A 22405-nucleotide genomic window follows, 5' to 3' on the forward strand; every position below is an offset into this window, starting at 1 on the left:
CAGATGTGATAAAAACGGATATGTTTTTAGGTTTGAATATGTGCCTTTAATCTGGAAAAACATAGTTGTGGCAACATTGTGATGTTTAAATACCTAAAAATGTCAAAAAACCCATCGGCCCACTTTAGCTGAACTTGTTAAGGTAACTATCAGGTAATTTGGGTCGTTTTTTTCTATGGGAATTACCATTCATATTTTCTACAAAAACAATGTGACCATTATTGAAGATGTAGGTGTCAGGGGAGCTCTTTTAATGAAGTTGTGATATCTCTTTGGAAACAGATGTGTTGAAAGCCAAAAAAAAGGAAAAGTATTAAAATCATCACTAATTTTGTTTTTCTTTTGTGCAATTCTTAATTTTACCATTGGAATGAATAGGTGCCACATTTTGCCAGAATGCATTTTTTTCCATACAGGATGACACACCTGTCACTAAAACTTGTAAAAATTCATAATTTTTACATTAATCACCTTGTTTTTCGTCATGAAATGGAAGATTATGAGTCACTTTATGCAATCAAACTTAACTTTGGGTAATGTATTGATGTTCTTCCTCAGATTTCATCAGTCTTTCTGAATTTGCCAAAAAAGTTGCCCAATTTACCTGAATGCACCCTACCATATACTGCAAAGATTGTTTCATAGGAAGTACTAAAGATTGTGTAGAACCTACTCAGGTAGTACCTAGATCAGTGGCCATGGCAGGTTATTTATGTAGACTGGGGTGAGTAAGGATATAGCCAAGGATATAGCCAATAAACATTCCTCTAATTTTACCTAATGCCAGGAAAGACCATTTATTCTCTTGTCGACTGCTGTCGCATTTCACTAGGGTTCTCCATGAGATGACTTGGAGCTTAGACTTGAACCAAGTTTTTAGTTTCCAGTCTGCCATGATTGGTTAAGGGCAGGCCTGATAGTTTTACAGGAATGACCAAATACCAGGAAGCAAATTCACCTATCTAGAGTATTCAGGAAAAGAGTATTTTCCATCCTATACACCCAGGGACTCTACATAGGTTTTATCCGATACAACATAGACACCACCCTGAAGTTCTCACAGACACGGGATACGAAAGTAGTAGTTTTAGTCAGCTTATTCCCTAAGAGCTCCAATCAGTCATGATAAACCTCAGTGCCATCCTAATGGCTTTGCAATGCCCATTATGCATACATAAAAGGAGTAGAATATCCTGCATCCTATACTGTAAATCAGCATAATGTGGGAAGCTATTCATCTGACACACTGTCGTACACGCAGAGCAGTAGTGTGTGTGACTACCGTTGACTATGTGTGGCGATGTCTTGTGAGTGTCTACTTATTCGTGAGCATGAGTGCGTGTGTGTGTGTGTATGTGTACACGATGCGTGTTCTTTTGTGTGTGCACACATGCGCATGTATTGGGGTGCCTTTGTGTTTGTATGTGTATATGCTTATGTGAGTATGTTTGCTTACTCTTTGGGCACGTGTGTGTGTCGTGTGGCATGATGTAATGCTGGGAGCTGAGGGCAGTGTCACCTTGCGCTCTCGGCTGCCAGGGGAATTTCAGAGGCCTCTGCCGCACCACACCACACGCTGGTGTTTGCCTGTGAAAATGTACATCACGTACCACTTAATGCACAGGACACCACACCCCCTTGCACGCAAGCACACACACACGCAAACGCACACACACAGGCACAAATGCCAGTATACACAGACACACACACATGCACACACATGCACACAACACACACACACAAACACACACACACTCACACTTACAAACAGAATACACACACACCCTGCCCTGTGTGCCAGTGCCACGTCATCGCAGCTTAAAGGCAGTGGAATGTCACTCTGCCACTGCTGCTGCTGCCGCTGTTGCCACTGCTGCTTGCTCAGCTGTACTGCTCTCTAGCTGAGGAGGCAGCACTCACATCCACATCCACATCCACTGCCCCCGAACCAGCTGACCCAGGCCCACTGCCAACACACGAGAGAGAGAGAGAGAGAGAGAGAGAGAGAGAGAGAGAGAGAGAGAGAGAGAGATAAGGACATGTGTATGTGTATGTGTATGTGTGAGTTGGATGTAGTGAGAACCACAGAGAGAGGCGGGGGGGGGTGGGGGGGGACATGTGTATGTGTGAGATGTGTGAGGTGGATGTAGTAAGAACTACAGTTTGACCTTATACCCCGTGTGTGCTAGAGAGAGAGAGAGGGGGGGGGGGGGGGGGGGGTCCAGCTAGCAGCTCTACTGCCAGACAAACAATAGCCAAAGTCAATAGAATTACAGTCATCCAAATAGACAGCATGATAATTGTAGTATGTCATCGTGTTCATAATACTTGTTGTTTGTAAAAAAGTTTGTTTACACACACGTCTGTCACAAAAGAAACCAAGACATTGTAGGCAGCATGATTCCGTGGGTAAAACAGATTTATATTGTAATGACTGGTATTATGCTTGGAGCATTGGGTTGTTCCCATTAAATAGCATAGTTATGCTACAGCCAATTAGTCACTGCAACTCTAGGAATGTGGCGCATGAGAGGCTCAGTGTTTTAACAATAATCATGATGCAGGCGTATGGACAATGTGTCTCTGTACATTATTCTCTTAGCTATGGAGGATGCTCCAACTATCCCTCCACAATGTCATTCCAAGCTTAATGTGCGTGTGTGTGTGCTTGTGGGTGTGTGTGGGTGTGTGTGCAGGGCAGCCGACAGGGGGAAAGGGGTCAGTTGTCCCGGGCCCAGGGACAGAGGGGCCCCAAAATTGGGTCCTACTTACATTACATCTATTGGATAGGGGGCCCTTTCAAGTGGCTTTGTCCCGGGCCCGGCAAAAGCTGTCAGCGGCCCTGTGTGTGTGTGTGTGTGTGTGTGTGTGTGTGTGTGTGTGTGTGTGTGTGTGTGTGTGTGTGTGTGTGTGTGTGTGTGTGTGTGTGTGTGTGTGTGTGTGTGTGTGTGTGTGTGTGTGTGTGTGTGTGTGTATGTGTGTGTGTGTGTGTGTGTGCGTGTGTGTGTGTGTGTGTGTACGTGTGTGTGTGTGTGTGTGTACGTGTGTGTGTGTACATGTGTGTACGTGTGTGTACGTGTGTGTAGGTGTGTGTGTAGGTGTGTGTGTGCGCGCGTCTACTGGTTAAGTAGTTCACTGGGCTGCGGTCTTTATGTCAGGGAAGACGGCAGACATGTGACCAATTCAGTTTATGAGCGTGATTTGCCTCCGGGTGGCGTGATTGCACACACACACACACACACACACACACACACACACACACACACACACACACACACACACACACACACACACACAGTCTGAGATACACATGGACAATTTCCCAATGTCAAGTGTTCTAGCCTTGGTAGTGCATGTAACGACTAGTGATTGGATACTCCGTGGAGTTCACTAAAGAGTCTCCAATCACTTGGTATTTCATGCACTACCAAGGCAAGAACACTTGACATTAGGAGATGGTCCTAGTCTCACACTCATAGACACGCACACCAAGTCTCTCCTCAACATGTCCCATGACTCAGCACTTCTCTAATGTCTGCACATTTCATAAAAGAGCTCCACTCTGAATAATTCATGCTGGTCAGTGCCATAAAGTGTTGGAAGGTCTGTAAGACGGACACAAAAAGACAGAGAAGTAGCGTTGACACCATTTCATTTCATTTCATTTCTCCTCCCGGAACCCTAAATGAAAAACACTCTCTTTTGCAGTAAAAAAAAAACAGTCAGACAAAAGGGCACATTAATATTAATATTTTCAAGATGTTATATTATATTATGTTGAAATGATACACATTATATTATAAAAATACATTATTTTGTGTCGAGATATATCTATAATACTGTCCTGTCCTCTTCTCCCAGGTTTAGGAAGAAGTCTACCTTCAACAGCAAAAACTTCACAGAAGGTCAGTAGAGCTTGGATGTTTGCATACATTTGTTTTATGTCCCCTGGGCCTTGTCTCTGAACCTGTCACGAAGTGGCTACTCCCACACAGCTCTGGACAGGAACTGGAATTGTTATGATGTTGACTGATCGGAAAGGTCTTAGACCCAGAGTCGAGAGGGTTTTAATTATTACTTATTTTAGCACAAAAGGTTCAATGGATGCTTCTTATTCAGAAAGTTGTGATAAACTCAAAACTGCTGGCCTTACAAACCCAAAGGTGGACACACATTCTGGGACTATCTACCTCCTGTACTCTGCTGTGTCTGAGTTGGCAATCATGATATGCTTCAAGGAAGCCAGCCTCCTATTCCATGCTGGTTGTATCTGCACAGTATCATCATGTCACTAGTACATGCACAAGTTCATGGCTTCTTGATGGCATGCATATGGCAGGCTCATTGGTAGTCTGACTACTGTAGCAGGGGTAAATGGTATCTCACTGCCAAAGGCCATGGTGGCCGCTATTGAAAACCTACCATTTTTTACATTACCATGCATGTAGCATTGCATTACATTAGACTATGTCCAGTTTAAATAGACATAAACATATGTAGATCATTCACACAAATATTGGAAATGATATTATACATTACCTTTACCTGTGCACAGAAGAGTGGAGTAAGCAAGTCCGTTCAAAGAGAGTAAAGGACCATGTCTATAACATAGGTTAAAGGTTGTCCTGACCACTTTATTGGGCCTTTAAGCAGCTGCCTGTGTTGCCTATTGGCTGAACTGAAGTACTCTTCTGTATTCTGTATGCCTTTGCAGTACTTTTTCTATGTTGTGTGTGCGCACGTGCGTGTGTGTGTTGGTTTGTTTGTGAGCGTGGGCGCGTACGTGTGTGTGTGTGCATGCGTGCTTGTGTGTGTGTGTGTGTGTGTGTGTGTGTGTGTGTGTGTGTGTGTGTGTGTGTGTGTGTGTGTGTGTGTGTGTGTGTGTGTGTGTGTGTGTGTGTGTGTGTGTGTGTGTGTGTGTGTGTGTGTGTGTGTGTGTGTGTGTGTGTGTTGTAAGTAACTAATACTGTATGTATTTGGTTCTTCCCTGTTTGCAGAGGAGCTCCATGCAGAAGTGTGCTATGCAGAATGTCTCCTACAGAGGGCAGCGCTCACCTTCCTCCAGGTAGCTGCCGCTCCATTATTTCCCTGCTTTTGTCTTCAAGGTTGTACTGCACTTATAAAGCATATACTATCAATATAAAGCATATTTAATAAGTCGGTCAGGGAATGAAGTATTGGACATAGGGCTATCCCAATAGAAAATGTACAGGTAGTTAACATATCTCTCACACAAGATTCACAATCATAAATGTATGAAGGCAAACCCCAGATAATATGTGGAGGCCTAAGTAACTGACTGGGATAACTGTGATAACTGACTGTGATATTAAGCTGACTTCTAAAAAGGCTTCTAATTGAATTGTGTTTGATATTTGCAATAGGATGAAAATATGATCAGTTTCATCAAAGGGGGTATTAAAGTGAGAAACAGCTACCAGATATACAAGTAAGTATCACTGACTAGTATGAGCACTTTGTGTTTTTCTTTTCCAAAAGTCTGTGTGAGTGCGTGCATGCGTGCGGGCATGTGTGTGCGTGTGTGTATGCGTGTGTGTATGCGCGTGTGTATGTGTGAGCGTGTGTAATCTGTGTATGACATAATCAAGGCTTGTGTGCTACCAAAGACAGAGTGTGATGTAACATTTTTCTTTGCATAAATGTTATTGTTTAACATGGCATGTTGTGTGTGTGTGTGTGTGTGTGAGAGAGAGAGAGAGAGAGAGAGAGAGAGAGAGAGAGAGAGAGAGAGAGAGAGAGAGAGAGAGAGAGAGAGAGAGAGAGAGAGAGAGAGAGAGAGAGAGAGAGAGAGAGAGAGAGAGAGAGAGAGAGAGAGAGAGAGAGAGAGAGAGGGGGACATGTGTATGTCTATGTGTATGTGTGAGTTGGATGTAGTGAGAACCACAGAGAGAGGGGGGGGAGATGTAATCTGTGTCTGCATGTCATGACATGTATGTGTGACGTTAGTCTTCGAGACACTCTTGTGTAACGTCTACAGTGATAGTCTTTGTGTGTGCATGCATGCGTTCATGTGGGTGTGCACGTGTGTGTACTTGTGTGTTGCAGGGAGCTCCACACAGTTCTCCAGTCCTCGGGTTTCGCCCAAGGCGACAACCACGGTCATTTTGAGGGAGGGGTGAAGCTGGGAATCGGGGCCTTCAACCTGGTGAGAACCTGTTGTGTTCCCCCACACTCACTCTGACAAACGCTTATGTGTGATAGGCCAATAAGCAGCAAGATAGGTCATTAGGATTAGTCAGTCCATCTAGAGGTGTTTTTGACCCTAGACTGAAACACATCTTTAGCTTTCATGCTTGAAAGGAAGGAAAACAATTGTGAAGTGTGAAATTGTCAAAGCGGAAGTAAGTTTTATTCTGAATTAAATGGAGTTAATTTGGAATGAAATGTCCCGTGTAACCCAGGCCACTGTCTCACCAAGTAAGCGAATGGCAATGTGCTGAATGGTGTTTGTGCCTGTGTCACAGATGCTGTCTCTGCTGCCCACAAGGACACTCAGACTTCTGGAGTTTGTGGGCTTCTCTGGCAACAAGGTGGGTCACCTGGACAGTAGGATTCCGTGGCAAACTGTGATGTGTGCGTGCATGGGTGTGCGTGTGTATGTGCATGAGTGACTGTGCATGCATGTGTTCCATGGCAAATTGTGGTGTGTGAGTGTGAGATACTGTGTATGAATATGTTTACTCCTAAATGTGTGTATGTTAATGCATCATTCTGTTGCTGCAGTTGCCCTTCACTGACTGTGTGAGAGGCATGGGCATGACTAGGGTGGATGTTCCTATTCACATTTGTGTGAGTGTGTGTAGCAGGTGCACTCAGAAATATGGTAGCAGGTGCACATTTGTCAGGTGAAATAAAAGCAACCCCTCAGCAGAAGCACAGCAAAGCAAATTATTGCATTGAGTAGAGCATTCTCAGTTGAATACTTCACTTGGGGTTTGGCCCAGTGTGAGAAAAACACATGGAAATGGACAGTCCCATAAAGGAGTGAAGTAATTATACTGGTGCTTGTAACCCTAGCATAATGAGGACGCTTCCAGACTCTCAATAGAGTCATTTTCACAGCGTCTGAGATAAACTTGCTCATATGTAAGCGACTGCAATGCTCAGGCCATTTTCTGTGCTTTGTTATGAATCACTGCACGCAGCGGGCTGCCAAAATAGGCCCGGTGCCCAAACTATTGGTTGTTGATGTCTCCTGTGCTGGCTGTAACTGCCTAATTAGGCACTGAAGTGAAAATAATCCACACACACACACACACACACACACACACACACACACACACACACACACACACACACACACACACACACACACACACACACACACACACACACACACACACACACACACACACACAGTCTCACACAGATAAAGCTGCAACAACAAACACACAAGCACACTTGTGAGCATGGACAAAAGGATACACACACTCACACAGAGCGAAAGCTGCACCATCGCCATCATACATGGACACAGACACAGACACACACACACACACACACACACACACACACACACACGCACGCACACACTCAGAGACATGGTGTGACATATGTTGAGCAATATGGCCCTGTGATGGTAATTCACGTCGTCCACAAATGAAGCAAGCACATCGCAACCTTTTGCTGATGCGTCACTGCGCTTGTATTGTTACTAGCACCCCTTGTCCATCGATGCCTGTTGGCTGTAAGATTTTATTTCCCACATATCGCTGGATTCATCTGTAATAGCACCATGTTTTGATAACTTTTGTGTGTGTGTGTGTGTGTGTGTGTGTGTGTGTGTGTGTGTGTGTGTGTGTGTGTGTGTGTGTGTGTGTGTGTGTGTGTGTGTGTGTGTGTGTGTGTGTGTGTGTGTGTATTTGTGTGTGTGTATTTGTGTGTGTGTGTGTGTGTATTTGTGTGTTTTCAGGAGTTTGGTCTGCATCAGCTGCAGGAGGGGGCGGTGGATCGCACCTTCAGGTCCTTCCTCTGCAACATGCTGCTGCTCTGCTACCACACCTTCATGAGCTTCATCCTGGGTGAGTACACTACCTCTAATCCTCTTCAGATACACTCGCATTCACCTGTACCTGTTTAGTTCCACCTTTACAGTCATACTGACCTCTTCATGTTCATGAGCTTCATCCTGGCTCAGTACCTCCACCTCTCACCTCTTCTGTTACATCCGCTACATCTTACATCAGCTACATCCTTACACTTCTATTTCTATTTATCTTGTCACTGAAAAAGAACATGTAAATGGATTTTTTTTTGCTCAGCCACATTTACCCACCTGAAACACATTTCAAATCCTGTTACGTTCATAGAAGAATTTGACAATAAAGTACACTTTTACTCCTACACTGTAAACAGTGTAAATACTCGCACTCCCTTTTACCCTTGTCTGTTCATCTGTATGTTTTCACTCACATTTGACGGTTTACCTGCATGTACGTTTACCTCCACCTATTCATCTGCACTCACATTCACATTAACTTGTTTGGTTACACCCTTAGTCATGTTCACATCCATCTGCACACATCTGAGATGGGTTGTTCCCAACTGCTATAAACCCCAAAAGGCTTCACATTATTCTGATAGACAGATAGATAGATTATTCTGATAGATTATTCTGATAGACAGGATGGATTGATTCTCCCCACGTTATTTTTAAACACCTTATTCAAATAATGCTTTCTCCAGGCACTGCAAGTGCTTTAACTGGAGACAGAGAGTGCCTCTCCTGGGTGATACTAAATTGATTTACTGCATAGCCTAAAGTTGGAGAGCTGGGAATCGTAATTGATTTCTAAAATAGTTAAAAGAGTTGCCGTGCCGTGCCGTGAATACATTAAGGGAAGTTAGAGGCCTATATTTCCCTGAGCTATTGTTTCCTGCTGACACAGAGACTCCCTGCTCCGGTGTCATCACTATATTTCCAGGACTGGGCTTAAATTATTGTGCTGACGAGGCGCCGTCTTTGTACTCAGCACTTTGCGGACCGTACATCATTTCATTATCTTGGCCGGAGACGTAGCAAATCAAAGTTTTTGTTTGCAGCACATTTGTGTAACAAAATGTGTTGTTGAGTGTGTACAGTGCAGTACATACAAGGCAGACTATTGGATGACTCCTAGCGCCACCTAGGAGACATTCTGAGAATCACATCCAATCCATTTTCTTTTTTTAAAGTATTTTTTGGGGGCTTTTCAAGCCTTTATTTAGTTTTTATACGAGACAGGACAATAAAGGTAGTGACAGGAAGCGATTTGGGAGAGAGAGATGGGGAGGAGTCTGCAAAGGGCCCGGGTCGGAATCGAACCTGGGTCAGCCGCATAGTAGATGAGCACTAACGGTAGGGCCACATTCAAAAGATTTTCCATATGGTAAGCCAAGATGAAGCGTTGTACGCGTCACCAATGCAACTAAGTCCAGCGTTTGAAATGGGCATGGCATTCAAATGAACTTTGAACTCCATTCATTCTGAACTCCCGCTAGTCCTCTGAAGTGGCTGCCATAAGATAGCAGCTTAGAACCATACGTCATATTGATTCCAGAAAAATCTCCTTATGAAGTATTCTCTTCCTTATCTATCGTTTCTGGTTTACCCTAACAATACAATACAATACAAAATTGTATTAACGCAGTATCACAACAATGTCTTCAATTATAGCAGAGGAATGAACACAAAGGACGATCCCGAGGCAACTCTGCTGTGAAGTCCTCATTTCTGCCACACACACTTTTCGACTTGTGTATTATTCTTTTTCAAAATGTAACGTTGAAATACATCACAGGTGTGGTTTAAAAGCAAATCACATATGGTCATGCGACCAGGACAGCAGAGGAATGTTCCTTTCAATCTCCAGGGCATTGTCACAGTTCCCCTGCACAGTGACTTGAAACAGCAAGGCCACGCGGTGCAAGTTAAAATTGTTCAAGTGACAGACTGTGTAGTAGTAGTAGTAGTAGAAGTAGAGTGAAGTGAAGGTGTTGACAGGGTCAGGTGACAGGGTTGATGTGTGTGTCTCTTGTGGCTGTGTGTGCTCAGTCTCACTGTCACCTCTCGTGTTGTGTCACCCACCACACAGGGACGGGGGAGGGGGATGTGGACGATGCCGAGAAACTGCTGCAGCCCTATCTGAAGCAGTACCCCAAGGCAAGCACCGTCTCTTTTCAGTCAATTACAATATCACAGAGTCAGATGTAGTCATTTAATTCGTTCAAAAAGTAAAAGCAAGTGCTTTTTATACACCAAGTGAAATACTCTAAGCCTGTGTTTGATTCAATTGACACAAAACCCCTACAACCGGTATTTCAGAAAATTAATAAGACTAGTTTATTAAGAATTGTTACACAGAAATCACATTGATGTCAATGTTAATGTGTTTACTACTTTTGCATTTAAATTGCCCTAAAAAAATGAGCTGTTGTCATGATATTCCATTGTCTGATGTATTGCACACTCTTTCCTGTTGCTTCTCAGTGACATAAGAGCACTAGCTGGGCTCTCGTACTAAGCATTTTTGTTTGATCTATTTGTGTTGTCTTGTTCTCACAGGGATCAATCTTTTTGTTCTTCGCTGGCCGAATAGAGGAAATCAAAGGAAACCTAGATGCTGTAAGTCTTCCTGATGTTGACATTTCTAGTGGTGTCACTGCATGTCAGCATACAGCATACCCAAGAATGCTTGGAGCCTGGGGTCTTGAAGCCATTCTTTTCTCTTCACACCATTCCTCATTCAGTTTTTTATGTTCCTAAGCTTATCAATGCATGATATACACACTTAATGTATGTATTCCTCATTTTTTTCTGAATGGCATAACGTAATGACTTGACTTGTTATCACCTTAAAATCAAAACCTTGCCACTGCCTCTACTTTTACAGCCTTGTGACTCTCTCTCTCTCTCTCTCTCTCTCTCTCTCTCTCTCTCTCTCTCTCTCTCTCTCTGTGCCTGTGTGTGTGTGTGTCTGCTTTGCCCCCCTGCAGGCTATCAAGCGTTTCGAGGAGTGCTGCGAGGCCCAGCAGCACTGGAAGCAGTTCCATCACATGTGCTACTGGGAGCTCATGTGGTGCTTCACCTACAAGAGGCACTGGAAGATGGCCTACTTCTACGCAGACCTGCTCAGCAAGGAGAACGCCTGGTCCAAGGTACTGCATGGCTGCCAGGAAGGGACACTATCAAAAAAAGCTAACAAATCAGCCGTTATTCCTACTTTTCGTTCTATGTCTGTTAACTGGAAAAACTAACTGATAGGAGCAGATTGTTGGCAGAAATCGACATTTGAAGTAGAGCTTGTTATAGGGAGGGACATAAGGCTGTTTGAAAGCAAGACTGTTCATTAGGATGATGGCTGCTAGCATTTTTACAACACAGGTGCGAGAGCTTGGAAGACCATCTGAGCATAGCCAGCAAGGATGAAAGCAAGCTGACTAGGCGGTTTTCAAGAGAAACTTGGTGTCTGGATTATGAGCATTTATTCAGGACGTACCAGACAAAGCCAAGGGCATGTGCAAGTCTGCAAGCACTGCATTTAAGATGATGCAAGCATTCTGGACAGAGGGAATAGATAAAACACCACACGTTGTTCAAGTGCTTTCATGGTAGCTTTTACACACAATGATTCAGAAGAACCAGAGAATAATCATTTAAAAATACATTTAAAAAATGGAAGTTGGTGTTCAGCAAAAATCGAAAAGTAACACATTCACTGTATTTTATAAAGACCCTCCAAGACTAGTAATGACTGCAATAAACTGCAATAGGCTGCAATAAACTCTGTAATACATGTGATTATCTCAACCAAAGAGTTGCTTTGCAAATAAGAGCCCAGAGTCAAATGAGCCGAAGTATAGTAGGGGTATTATATGGTCTAAATGCCGGGAACCATTCTGCACACTGAGGTTTGTCTGCAGGCTGGAGCAGACAGAAGTGAAGTCAATTGAATTGAGTTGAATGAACCCTAACCCTATTAGCAGAGCTGTGGAATGATGTAAGTGTCTACTGTTGTTTTGCATTGCAGGCCACATACGCCTACATGAAGGCAGCCTACCTCAGCATGCTGACTCCTGATGACAGGCTGACGTTTGGTGAAAGTGAGATCAGCCTCTTCAGGTGGGCCCATCATCCAGCTGTTATCCATCATGTCTACAGTACCTTCACAAAAAACACACGACTACTCTCTGGTGTTACACACACCTCCTGCAGCCTTGTATTCTTATTAGGAGTAGAGAATCCTCCTTCAGAAATCTACACATTATACTCACCTTAACATATTTTGCTGACCGCCATTCATTATATATTTCTATTTAATTAACCAGATTTTAGTATTTATTCAAGTATATGAATAAAACCACATATATTCTAAGGACAATAGTAATGATGCAGGAAATGACAGAGCATTCACTCCATGGAGATAATCTGATGGATGCTACATCTATTTTCTCAAGGGTACACATCTACAAAATAAACTGTAGGATACATAGTATCTCACTGTTTTTTTTACCTGTCGTTGACTGGTCTTATAGGCAAGTTCCTGGACTGAAACAGAAGATTGCTGGGAAGTCTTTGCCTACCGAAAAGTTTGCTATCCGGAAAGCTCGGCGGTACAATGTGGAAAGACCAGTTCCTCTTCCTGCTCCACCTCTGGTAATGTCTGTAATGACTATGTCCGAACTGAATTGTTCAGGTTAAGGTCAGGGTATCTTTAAGATCCCCAAGGAGTGATTTGTTACATAGGTAACTACCAGTAAATGGGTTAATGACATTTTTTGCTAGTAGATGACAGCTAATACCACTATTGCATGCATTGTCATTTAATATTTTTTTGTTTTTAAGTTTATTTAATCTACACACAAGAGTGGCATTAGCTGTGACATTCGCTGCCATCACCTAGTGAAAAAAGTCAATGACCTAAATACAAAAATATACTTACAATACACAAATAAATATACTTAATACATGATACACAAGTAATACCCTTGCAAATACCTCTCTCTCTCTCTCTCTCGTCCTCTCATCTTCACTAGTTTGTCCACCCACATGTGGATGGACTCTATGATCACATTTAGAATCATAATCATTCAGAATGTACAGTGTGCTCCCTCTGAGCTTGTACGCTTTCGTTACATCTTAACCATATAACATTGTTATTTTTGGGGGCAGCCGTGGCCTAATGGTTAGAGAGGTGGTCTTAAGATTAAATGTTTGTGGGTTCACAAATCCCATCCTTACCTCTTTCTACACCTCCATCCATGGCTGAAGTGCCCTTGAGCAAGGCGCCTAACCCCACTCTGTACGTAAATATGTAACTGTGAGGCGCTTTGGATGAAAGTGTCCGCTTTTAATGTTTAATATAATGTACCATGCAGGAGATGATGTACATCTGGAACGGCTACACGGTGATCGGCAAACACAAGGACCTGACGGAGGGCATGCTGAAGACCCTGGATGAGGAACAGCAGAAGCTGGAGACTCACCCAAGTAATGGACTACTCATTTACTACCCTTATGTAGTGCAGGAACGGAACATGAAGGCAGGCCTGTGTGGGAAGGTGCAAATGAGTCGGGTGTCTCGGGCCCAGGAAGAGAGGGGGCTCAGAATTGGGTCCCTAAAGGCACTGAGAGGGGGCAGATGATTTTGTCCTGGGCCTTGTCAAAACTCAGCGGCCCTGCATATAGGAGCCCCTGTCATGCTCAGTTCTATGGTGCTCAGTAATGCCAAAAGATAACACAACTATGCATTGTATTTCGAAAGTAATGCTAATCTGCAGATCTACGTTATGTTACCCTATAGCCGTTAAATAGCTCTTTCAATTTGAAATGGAGGAAGTTCTTTGAAAAGAGGAGGAAGTAATCCTGAGTCTGAAACTCTTCCATATAACCCTTCTGTAAGCAATCCAGCCATTCATATTCAGCTCCAAGTAAACACCCTTGAATCAGTATCCCCTGGAGAAATAGTCCTCAGTGTTACAAGGCTAAATATAATCTCTGAAGAATGAATAGTGTCTTTTGAGAAAGAGTTATCTACAACACTATGGATAGGCCAGTGTTTAGTAGTAATGTGAAAATCTGAAATTCATGAAGATGACTTTATTTTCTTACCCTGAAAAGCAGATTTATATCAAAAGTTAGATATTTTTTCCACTGCAGTGATGGGTAAACTGGATTCGTTAGTTGCATTTCAGAGCCACATATTCCAAATGACCCGGTTTTACCTGTCCACATCAGCCAGATGATTTTCCTAATTAACTCTTGAACAACCAATCACTTTAAAAACAGGTCTTTTGGAAAATGCGGCACTGGATTATAGCTAAGGAATCCAGGTTGCCCATCACTAGTCCACTGTGTAGAGAGCAATTCATTACACTTTACATTAGGGATCGCACATAGGGATGGATTTGTATGCTAATTTACATATAATTTCAAAGTAATAACCATTTATAAGCACATCTTACAAGTAATTACCATGCACATGTTGACCAAGTAATGATCTACTGGTGCTCTGAGTTTTCCATCCTAAATGACATGCTGATGTGTTGATGGTGTGTGCTGCAGGGACGGACTTCACCATCGATGACCAGTGTGTGATCAGCCTCCTGAAGGGCCTCTGCCTCAAACACCTGGGGCACTACGAGGAGGCTGAGCACTACTTCACACTCGTCCTCTGCAAGTAAGAACTCCTCAGACCTCAGAGTGAATTTGACACAGAGAAATGATTTGGCAACACTTTCTTTTCAGGTTCCTTTTTAGTGTATCTACCCGGATCATAATGTACTATTATGGTATGTACTTAGGCTGTACATAACCCTTCCCCTATGGAACAGTGCAAGTACATAATTTTACATGCTGTTACATACTTTGAGTATACCTAAGTATACCTAATAAATGTAACCTTAAAAGGGGACTTAAAAAAATTGTAGGCAATATGTTTCACTGATTCTTGAGAGTTTGGCAAAAACATGTCCCAGCAGTAAAGTTATAATTCTGTTGAAAATAAACTAAATTTTTATGAACAAAATGAATCCAGGTAATGACCAAGGGGTCTGTTACACAAATGTACAGTTGTTTGAAATATTTAAGTTTAATTTGATTACTTTTCATGGCTATAAACCTGCCCACACCCTGTAAAAACGGCTGTCCCAAGGACAGACGTCAACATTCCAATTGACTTAAAATACAAAAAACACTGATGGAATTCAAAAATATCACCATGATGTGGAAGACCATATTGAAGTGGTTCTACAGATATGCAGATAGTGCGTGTAAAACTATATTCACCATTATTTTCTGATTGCTTAAAATCTGTCCAGCATATTCGTCACCACGTCAGATTTTTTAACCCATTGACGCCTAAGACACCTGCAAAAAAGGGTGCTGAATGCCCGAGCCCTCAGCCTATAAAATCCTAAATATCTCAGCCTCTGAAGCACATAAAAACATGCAATGAGTTGCATTTAAACGCTAAGACCCCCATCTTTCATTAGAATGTGTTCATTCATCTCAAACAAACAGAGATTTTCAATGAAGTTATCTCAAATCTCATGAGCCTGAATGTTGCGTAATGCAGCTCCAGGCGCCAGGGCCAATGTTGCGCAACATCAGGCATCAATGGGTTAAAAAAGACAATAAAATCAGGTATGCATAAGTTCATTGTCATTCCTGAGGACCCCTTTTCAAACCTTTAGCTCTACTGCATACTTCACCATCACTGAAGCTCCTGTAAGTTTACTATTTTCTCCTCAATTTCTTAATTTGTTTGGACACTGGTACTGTCCCAACCATAAACTGTCAACACCGTTGGGGGTTATAATAGTATTATATTGCATTAATGTTTATTAATATATACTTTTTCAGAAGCAGTATGAAGCACTTTAGAAACAGAGCGAAAAGGAAATTGCTAATAAGAACAAACAATGCATAATATGTAAGAGTGTTTTTTTGTCTCACACCGTCAGATGTCACCACTGTCAGATTTTGTTCCGCTCATCATCTTGTTCCATATTTTACTAAATTGTGCTGGTTAATGAAACATTACCAGACATATTAGTAATAATTGTGATCCAAACTTATACTCTCGCCTCAACTGAGGTGCATTTGGAGGGTTTTTTGTCACAAAACCTGACAGTGGTGACATCTGATGGAGTTCACAAAAAACATGTTTTACGTCCTTTTGACACTTTTTAAGAATATGCTTACAATAAATATCTACAATTATGTTGAATTATTGAAGTAATTCACTTTAATACAGTAAACTTATATACTTATCTATATTTTGGATTTGAACAACTTAAAACCTGTTTTTGCCACATTTTCAAGAATCAGTCACCTACTTCCCAGAGAATCTAACTCATGAAGAAAAAACACACGCACAAATGTACTGTGCACACACAAAAATATAGTGTTTATGCAAGATGCCATTGACTTCAGAGTGCTACTTGTTTTGCTAAATGTAGAATAATTAGACCACTTTCGCCACCCTCATATTACTGTCACCACTGTCAGTTCTTAAGTCACCACCGTAGGAAGTTTTGGACATTTTAAATGAATGTGCTTACAAAATTTTCTTTAGGAGTTGTAGAATTATTAAAGTAATAGCAAATTTAAGCCTACATGAATATTTGTGAAATAACCAAAAATTGTTTGTTCTATTTAGGCGTTAAGTAAGCATTGTATGACGGTACATATTTCAAAATTAGACGAAATCGAACAGTATTAAAATAGAACAAAAGTGAATTTTCAACATTCAAAGGCATATATGTGAGCCAAAAAATACACATGATCACTTAAAAACTTCTGATACATATGCAACCAAATCAATACAATTTTAATTGTGTTTAATTGTATCTGACGGTGTTGACAAAAAAAAACGGTTTGATCTGAGAAAAACCTTGATTTCTGAAAAAAATACAAAATGGGGAGATTGGCCTTGTGCATTTCTGAAAAGCCAAGACCTTAGTCTTCGAGGATATACCATATTGTTTTGTAATTCACTTAGGTTTTTTCTTTCAACATTACAACCTGTTTTAGCCACTTTCTCAAGAATCAGTGGTTTATCTTATCGCGTGAATAAGCTATGTTTATGCATAATGTAAAGTGTTATCACTGAGCTGTACTAAGAATATTACATGTATTGTATACTATGTTGCCATTGGGCTTAGTTGGTGGGGGGACATGAGTGGAAAATCTAATATTTGGGCAGGCATGGAGGTTGCCTGCCAACCAGTTCTCTCCTTGTCAACCCCTTTGCACCTTGGTCCTCTGCGACCGAGGCCTCCCAAACTCCAGAGGGGAGGAGAAGTGATCATGAATCTGATTCCCTTTACCTCAGAGCACACATATAGATTGTTTCACCCTCATCGATCACTGTTACATTCTCACTCCCGAGTGATTTACTGGTTGAAACTAAGTGCCAAACGCACCAAGGTCACAGATACAATGCCAAAAAAAAAACCCAACCTATAGTGTTTGGCTCCATCATCATAGTCTTGTTTAAGTATTCTGTCTGCACAGCTCTGAGCACTGAAACATTTTCAAAGGCATCAGAAAGACGAACTCTACTCCACTCTTCTCTACTCTTCTAAAACAGCAGTGCACTTTTCCAACAGCAGGGGGTGCTGCTACCCTTAGGATAGTGATGAGGCCAGTCACGGCACTGTAGGGTGCAATGTAAATACACGACAGGGGAAAGAGAGAGAGGGGGCAGTTCTTGTCTTACAGCGTGTTGTTACTAAGTATACCCTCCCCTTTGGGAGCATGTCAACATGATTAGGAGTTTAACCGACTCCAGAGGACTACATAAACCTGATCCTAAACAAACACGTTTTTTTTCTTTCTTGGTTGGCAAACACAACATGCAGATAAACCTGTTGGCACATTATTTTATGACACGATATGGCCACGTGTTTGCTACTGTGGGGGGGAGTTTGGTTGTTCCATTTATTTTATTACAGTGTTTACTGTTGGCCAAGCACACTGGAAAAATAGCTTTCTTCCTTATTCACTGGCATTGATTGCTTCTCTATACAAGGCTAGTTTGAAGTAAGTGCAAGTATAAATAAATGCTTAAACGTTAGGACCAACTGACGAGACTTAATAGTTGATGTGTCTGTCTGTGTTACCATTTCCCAGTGTAGCCTTTGTTTTCAACCGAGTGCTTGAGAGAGCAACTAGGAAACCTTTGGCCAAGTCTGTCTGGGCCACTTAGTGCATGCTTTGCCTTGATTGGTGGGCTTCAAAAACAGCAGCCTGGGAAAAACAGCCCTGCCTTGCACTTTTCCAAACGGGCGGCGGATGCCAACGCAAAGCCCGGGGAGCTGTTGAGCGGGGGCCGTGCCAAGCTGTTAGAGTGAGTTGGGGCAGCGTCCAACAACATGTTTTAAACGACTTTTTTTGGTGCCACGGCCTTCCTCTCTTTCTCTCTGTCTCTCTTTCTCTCTCTCTCTCTCTCTCTCTCTCTCTCTCTCTCTCTCTCCTGTCTTTTTTCTTTTCGCAGTGAGTCGCAGATCAAGTATGACCACTACCTGGTTCCCAATGCGCTGCTGGAGCACGGTCTGCTTTGCCTGGAGCAGGGCCGGAGAGAAGAAGCCGTTAAACTGCTGGAGGCGGCCAAGTAAGTAGCCTCCCTGGCTGGCTTTGGCTTTGGCTTTGGCTTTGGCTTGGCTAGCTGGCACCCGTGGGCACCCATGGCCTTCTCTCTATGCCATGTCCACATACCCACGCAGCAGGGTGCCACCCATCTGCTGCTCAACCGGCAGCCTTGTCTCTTCTCTCATGGGTGCCATCCTCTCGCCTCCCTTCTCCTCCTTTCTTCTTCTCTCTTTAATCTCTCTTCTCTTCTCTTCTACTCTCTTCTCCTCTCCTCTTCTTTCCTCTCCTCCTCTCTCCTCTTCATCTTCATCTCTTCTCCTCTTCCATTTTATCTTCCTCTCTCCTCTGTATTTATTGCACCTCCTTAATCCAAATATTTTTTTCTTTCTGCCTTCTCCTTTTTTCCTCATTACTCATCATATACACTTTTCGATTTCGCCCCTTTTCTGCTTTTCTCTCCTCTATCCTTCCCAACTCCTCTCCTCCTCTCCTCCTCTTCTCATCTGTTCCTTGTTCATCTCACCATGTCCTCCCCTTCTTCTCCCCTCATCCGCTCTCCTCTTCTCTTGTGCTCCACAGGCAGAACTACAAGAACTACTCCATGGAGTCGCGGACGCACTTCCGCATCCAAGCTGCTCTGCACAAAGCCAGGGGTCCCGTGGGGGTGAACGGGGAGAACTCTACACCGACCAGCCCGTAGCCCAGCTAGCCTAACCTAGCCTAGCCTAGCTTAGCTCACCTTAGCTTACCTTCACTATTATCTGACTGGAGGTGCAAACGTGGAACCAAGAGATCTATCTGGAGGATGATGGTGGAATGAATGGGCATGATGAGCCGCTATTGTATACCACTGGAAACAGCCAGACTAGACTGCACTACTATGGGACTGGCCTCACTTGGTCTGGCCTGGCCTGGCCATGATCCTCTCAGATCATCTTCATTTCTGAAGAACTCTCGTTGTCTTTATCACACCTTCACACACACACACACACACACACACACACACACACACATACATGCAAGTACGTACACACAGGCGCGCACGCGCACACACACACACACATTCTTTCTTTCTTTCTTTCTCTCTCTCTCTCTCTCTCTCTCTCTCTCTCTCTCTCTCTCTCTCTGTCACTCTCTCACTCACTCGCACGCACACACACACACACACACACACACATACATCCGGAATTCTACACGATTGCATTCAAATGTAAATACGTAACTAATCAAACAATGAGTCTATTAATCAATACTTGTATGCCCCCATAAGGGAAATTTTAGCAAGCAGAAAACAGATCTACTCTCTCACCAAAACCCATCTGGTCATTCAGCAGAGCTGAGAGCTTGGCTAGCTGCACAAGCTGTAAAATTGTGTTGAATACACACACACACACACACACACACACACACACACACACACACACACACACACACACACACACACACACACACACACACACACACACACACACACACACAGTACATGCTAAAAAAATAGATACACAATATCCCTTGGTGATATGCATCAGTGGTGGTGTCCACAGTTACAGTATGGCGTGGAGTCAGCTCTGCTCAGCAGGTTTGGATTAGGATGCACATGGATGGGCACGGAGGAAGCTCCACCAGATCCATATGCTCTCCTGCTCCCATCAACAGTGTAACCTAATCCCAGTAGCCATCCACCTACTGTAATACCGCTACATATGCAATAGCCAATCAGCTCACATTATTACAAATATTTAAAGATGCTTTACCCTTCACCAAACACACACACACACACACACACACACACACACATACACCATATGACTAGATACACACAAACGCACACACCCAACTTCATAACTAGGTACTTGTGCATTGGGATGTGCATAATCGTCCTCCTTAACAAACTCTAGGTACACATCAACACATGCGGCCGGCCCACTTCATCACTAGGTACTGGTGTGGTGGTCTTCACACACTGGCTCAAGAGACTTGGTGTTCTCATCATCAACCCACATTATTATGGTCATTGTGGATGCTTTACACCATGGGTGTCAAACACAAGGCCCGAGGGGCGGATGCGCCCCACTAGATGGTTTAATTCGGCCCCACACATGTAGAGAAAACAAAACTAAGAATGTCAAAATAGGAGGTAAATCTCTAGCTCATTACAATATTTGCTTCAGTTTTGGTCACAGGAGGAAGAACTCTCTTCCTCCTCCTGTGTTGTACAATACCCAGAACCCACGCACCCACAAGGCCTGGAGTAATTGACGCGACATCCTTCCTGACCTAACTGGACCTTCAGTTTTGGTCGCCATTTACAGTCAATGATCCTGATATGACCTGTTGTCATACACCTCGACATTATTGACTAGTAATACGATTTCAATTTGAAGCAAAAATGTGCGCCATTTCGCAATAATGTTACTGGTCCCGCCCCACTTGAGCTAAAATAGGCTGTATGTGGCCCCTAAACCAAAATGAGTTTGACACCCCTGCTTTACACTGTACACAGTTGGAGCTACTTATTTTTTCCCCTTCCATGTACATGCCATGCAACTTCCATGGGACCTCCAATGTGTTCATTCGTGGGTGAATAGAGATTACCCAAACCTCGCAAGGACCTTGCATGGCGTGCAGGCAAGGAAACATGGTACCAAATTAGTGACTCCTATTGTACTGTATAACATGTCAGCAATGTGTGTTTCTATTTCTGTTTAGACCCAAGTGAAAGTGTGGTGATTTGGGTGTTTATTCGTCCATTCCTTTTTTGTATTTATTCTTGACAACGGCTGCGTTTTTTCTTTTCACAATTGTTCTGTTGTTGAGAGGAGAGAATCGATGATTGTGTCTTTTTTAGAAAAGGCAGAGCCACTCTCCGCTTTCAGGCGGGCGGTGTGGACTCCATCCAGATAGTGCTTGAGGGCCCAGACAAGCGAGCCTTTGAGATATCTGCCCGGGAGTCCACGTCTGCCAGCTTCATCCACCTAAGTAAAGCCTTGACAGCCTGCCTGAGACACATGCGCATGCACACACGCACACACACACACACACACACACACACACACACACACACACACACACACACTCTCTCTCTCTCTCTCTCTCTCTCTCTCTCTCAAACACACACACACTCACACACACACACACACACACACACACACACACACTCTCTCTCTCTCACACACACACACGCACACACACACACGCACACACACACACGCACACACACGCACACACACACACACGCTGGAGTTGGAACATAGTAAAGAGCAGATGAACATTTATTTTTAGACTGACACCAAACCCCGACATGATGGTTATGCAGCTTTAAGTTTGATTATGAGTTGAAAAGGTAACAAGAGTTCATTGAGAAATGTAAAAGGCGAAACATCTGTTCTTGGTAAATGGCATTTTAAAGGAAATTGATGTTAATTTATGTTGGTTGAAATCACTACATGATGAAAGTACAGCTGTTGATGGTAAGGTATTTGTATTTGTTTTGTAGAAGTTTGGGAAACAAATCATGTTGTACAACTTAATTATTTCCTGAAACTCCAATGAATGTCAAAATCAAAACATGCCACTGATGTGACGTCTGATGTTATCAGTCTTGTTTTAGCTGTGAGGCACTCAAAAAAAACACACAAGGCCATGGTTAATTATTTAACTTGAAAAGTTTTATTAGTGTACACTTTCTGTTAATGTTAAAATGCATTACATTTTCTGTATGTGTTTGAGTATGTGTGTGTGTGAGAGAGTGCACATTTGTTTAGAATGGAATGCTTCAGGGTCAAATGGTTCTAAGTTTAAACTGGAGAT

At 42.9% G+C, this 22405-nt stretch overlaps 1 protein-coding gene across 2 annotated transcripts in view; it reads left to right on the forward strand.

Moving 5' to 3' along the window:
- The window catches only part of ttc39a (tetratricopeptide repeat domain 39A), a 47154-nt gene extending 25515 nt beyond the window's left edge, over nucleotides 1-21639 (forward strand). For both annotated transcript variants that reach the window (XM_063201675.1, XM_063201676.1), the window contains 15 exons: nucleotides 3862-3905; nucleotides 4998-5065; nucleotides 5385-5449; nucleotides 6067-6166; nucleotides 6486-6551; nucleotides 7934-8042; nucleotides 10095-10162; nucleotides 10565-10624; nucleotides 10996-11157; nucleotides 12030-12121; nucleotides 12535-12655; nucleotides 13378-13489; nucleotides 14564-14678; nucleotides 18501-18617; nucleotides 19175-21639. In XM_063201675.1, coding sequence (XP_063057745.1) covers nucleotides 3862-3905; nucleotides 4998-5065; nucleotides 5385-5449; nucleotides 6067-6166; nucleotides 6486-6551; nucleotides 7934-8042; nucleotides 10095-10162; nucleotides 10565-10624; nucleotides 10996-11157; nucleotides 12030-12121; nucleotides 12535-12655; nucleotides 13378-13489; nucleotides 14564-14678; nucleotides 18501-18617; nucleotides 19175-19295 — 1420 coding nt within the window. In that variant the 3' untranslated portion in view covers nucleotides 19296-21639. The remainder of the gene's footprint in view (nucleotides 1-3861; nucleotides 3906-4997; nucleotides 5066-5384; nucleotides 5450-6066; nucleotides 6167-6485; nucleotides 6552-7933; nucleotides 8043-10094; nucleotides 10163-10564; nucleotides 10625-10995; nucleotides 11158-12029; nucleotides 12122-12534; nucleotides 12656-13377; nucleotides 13490-14563; nucleotides 14679-18500; nucleotides 18618-19174) is intronic.
- The last annotated feature ends 766 nt before the right edge of the window (nucleotides 21640-22405 follow it).

Source organism: Engraulis encrasicolus, chromosome 6 (assembly GCF_034702125.1).
Source record: "Engraulis encrasicolus isolate BLACKSEA-1 chromosome 6, IST_EnEncr_1.0, whole genome shotgun sequence".
NCBI lineage: Eukaryota > Metazoa > Chordata > Actinopteri > Clupeiformes > Engraulidae > Engraulis > Engraulis encrasicolus.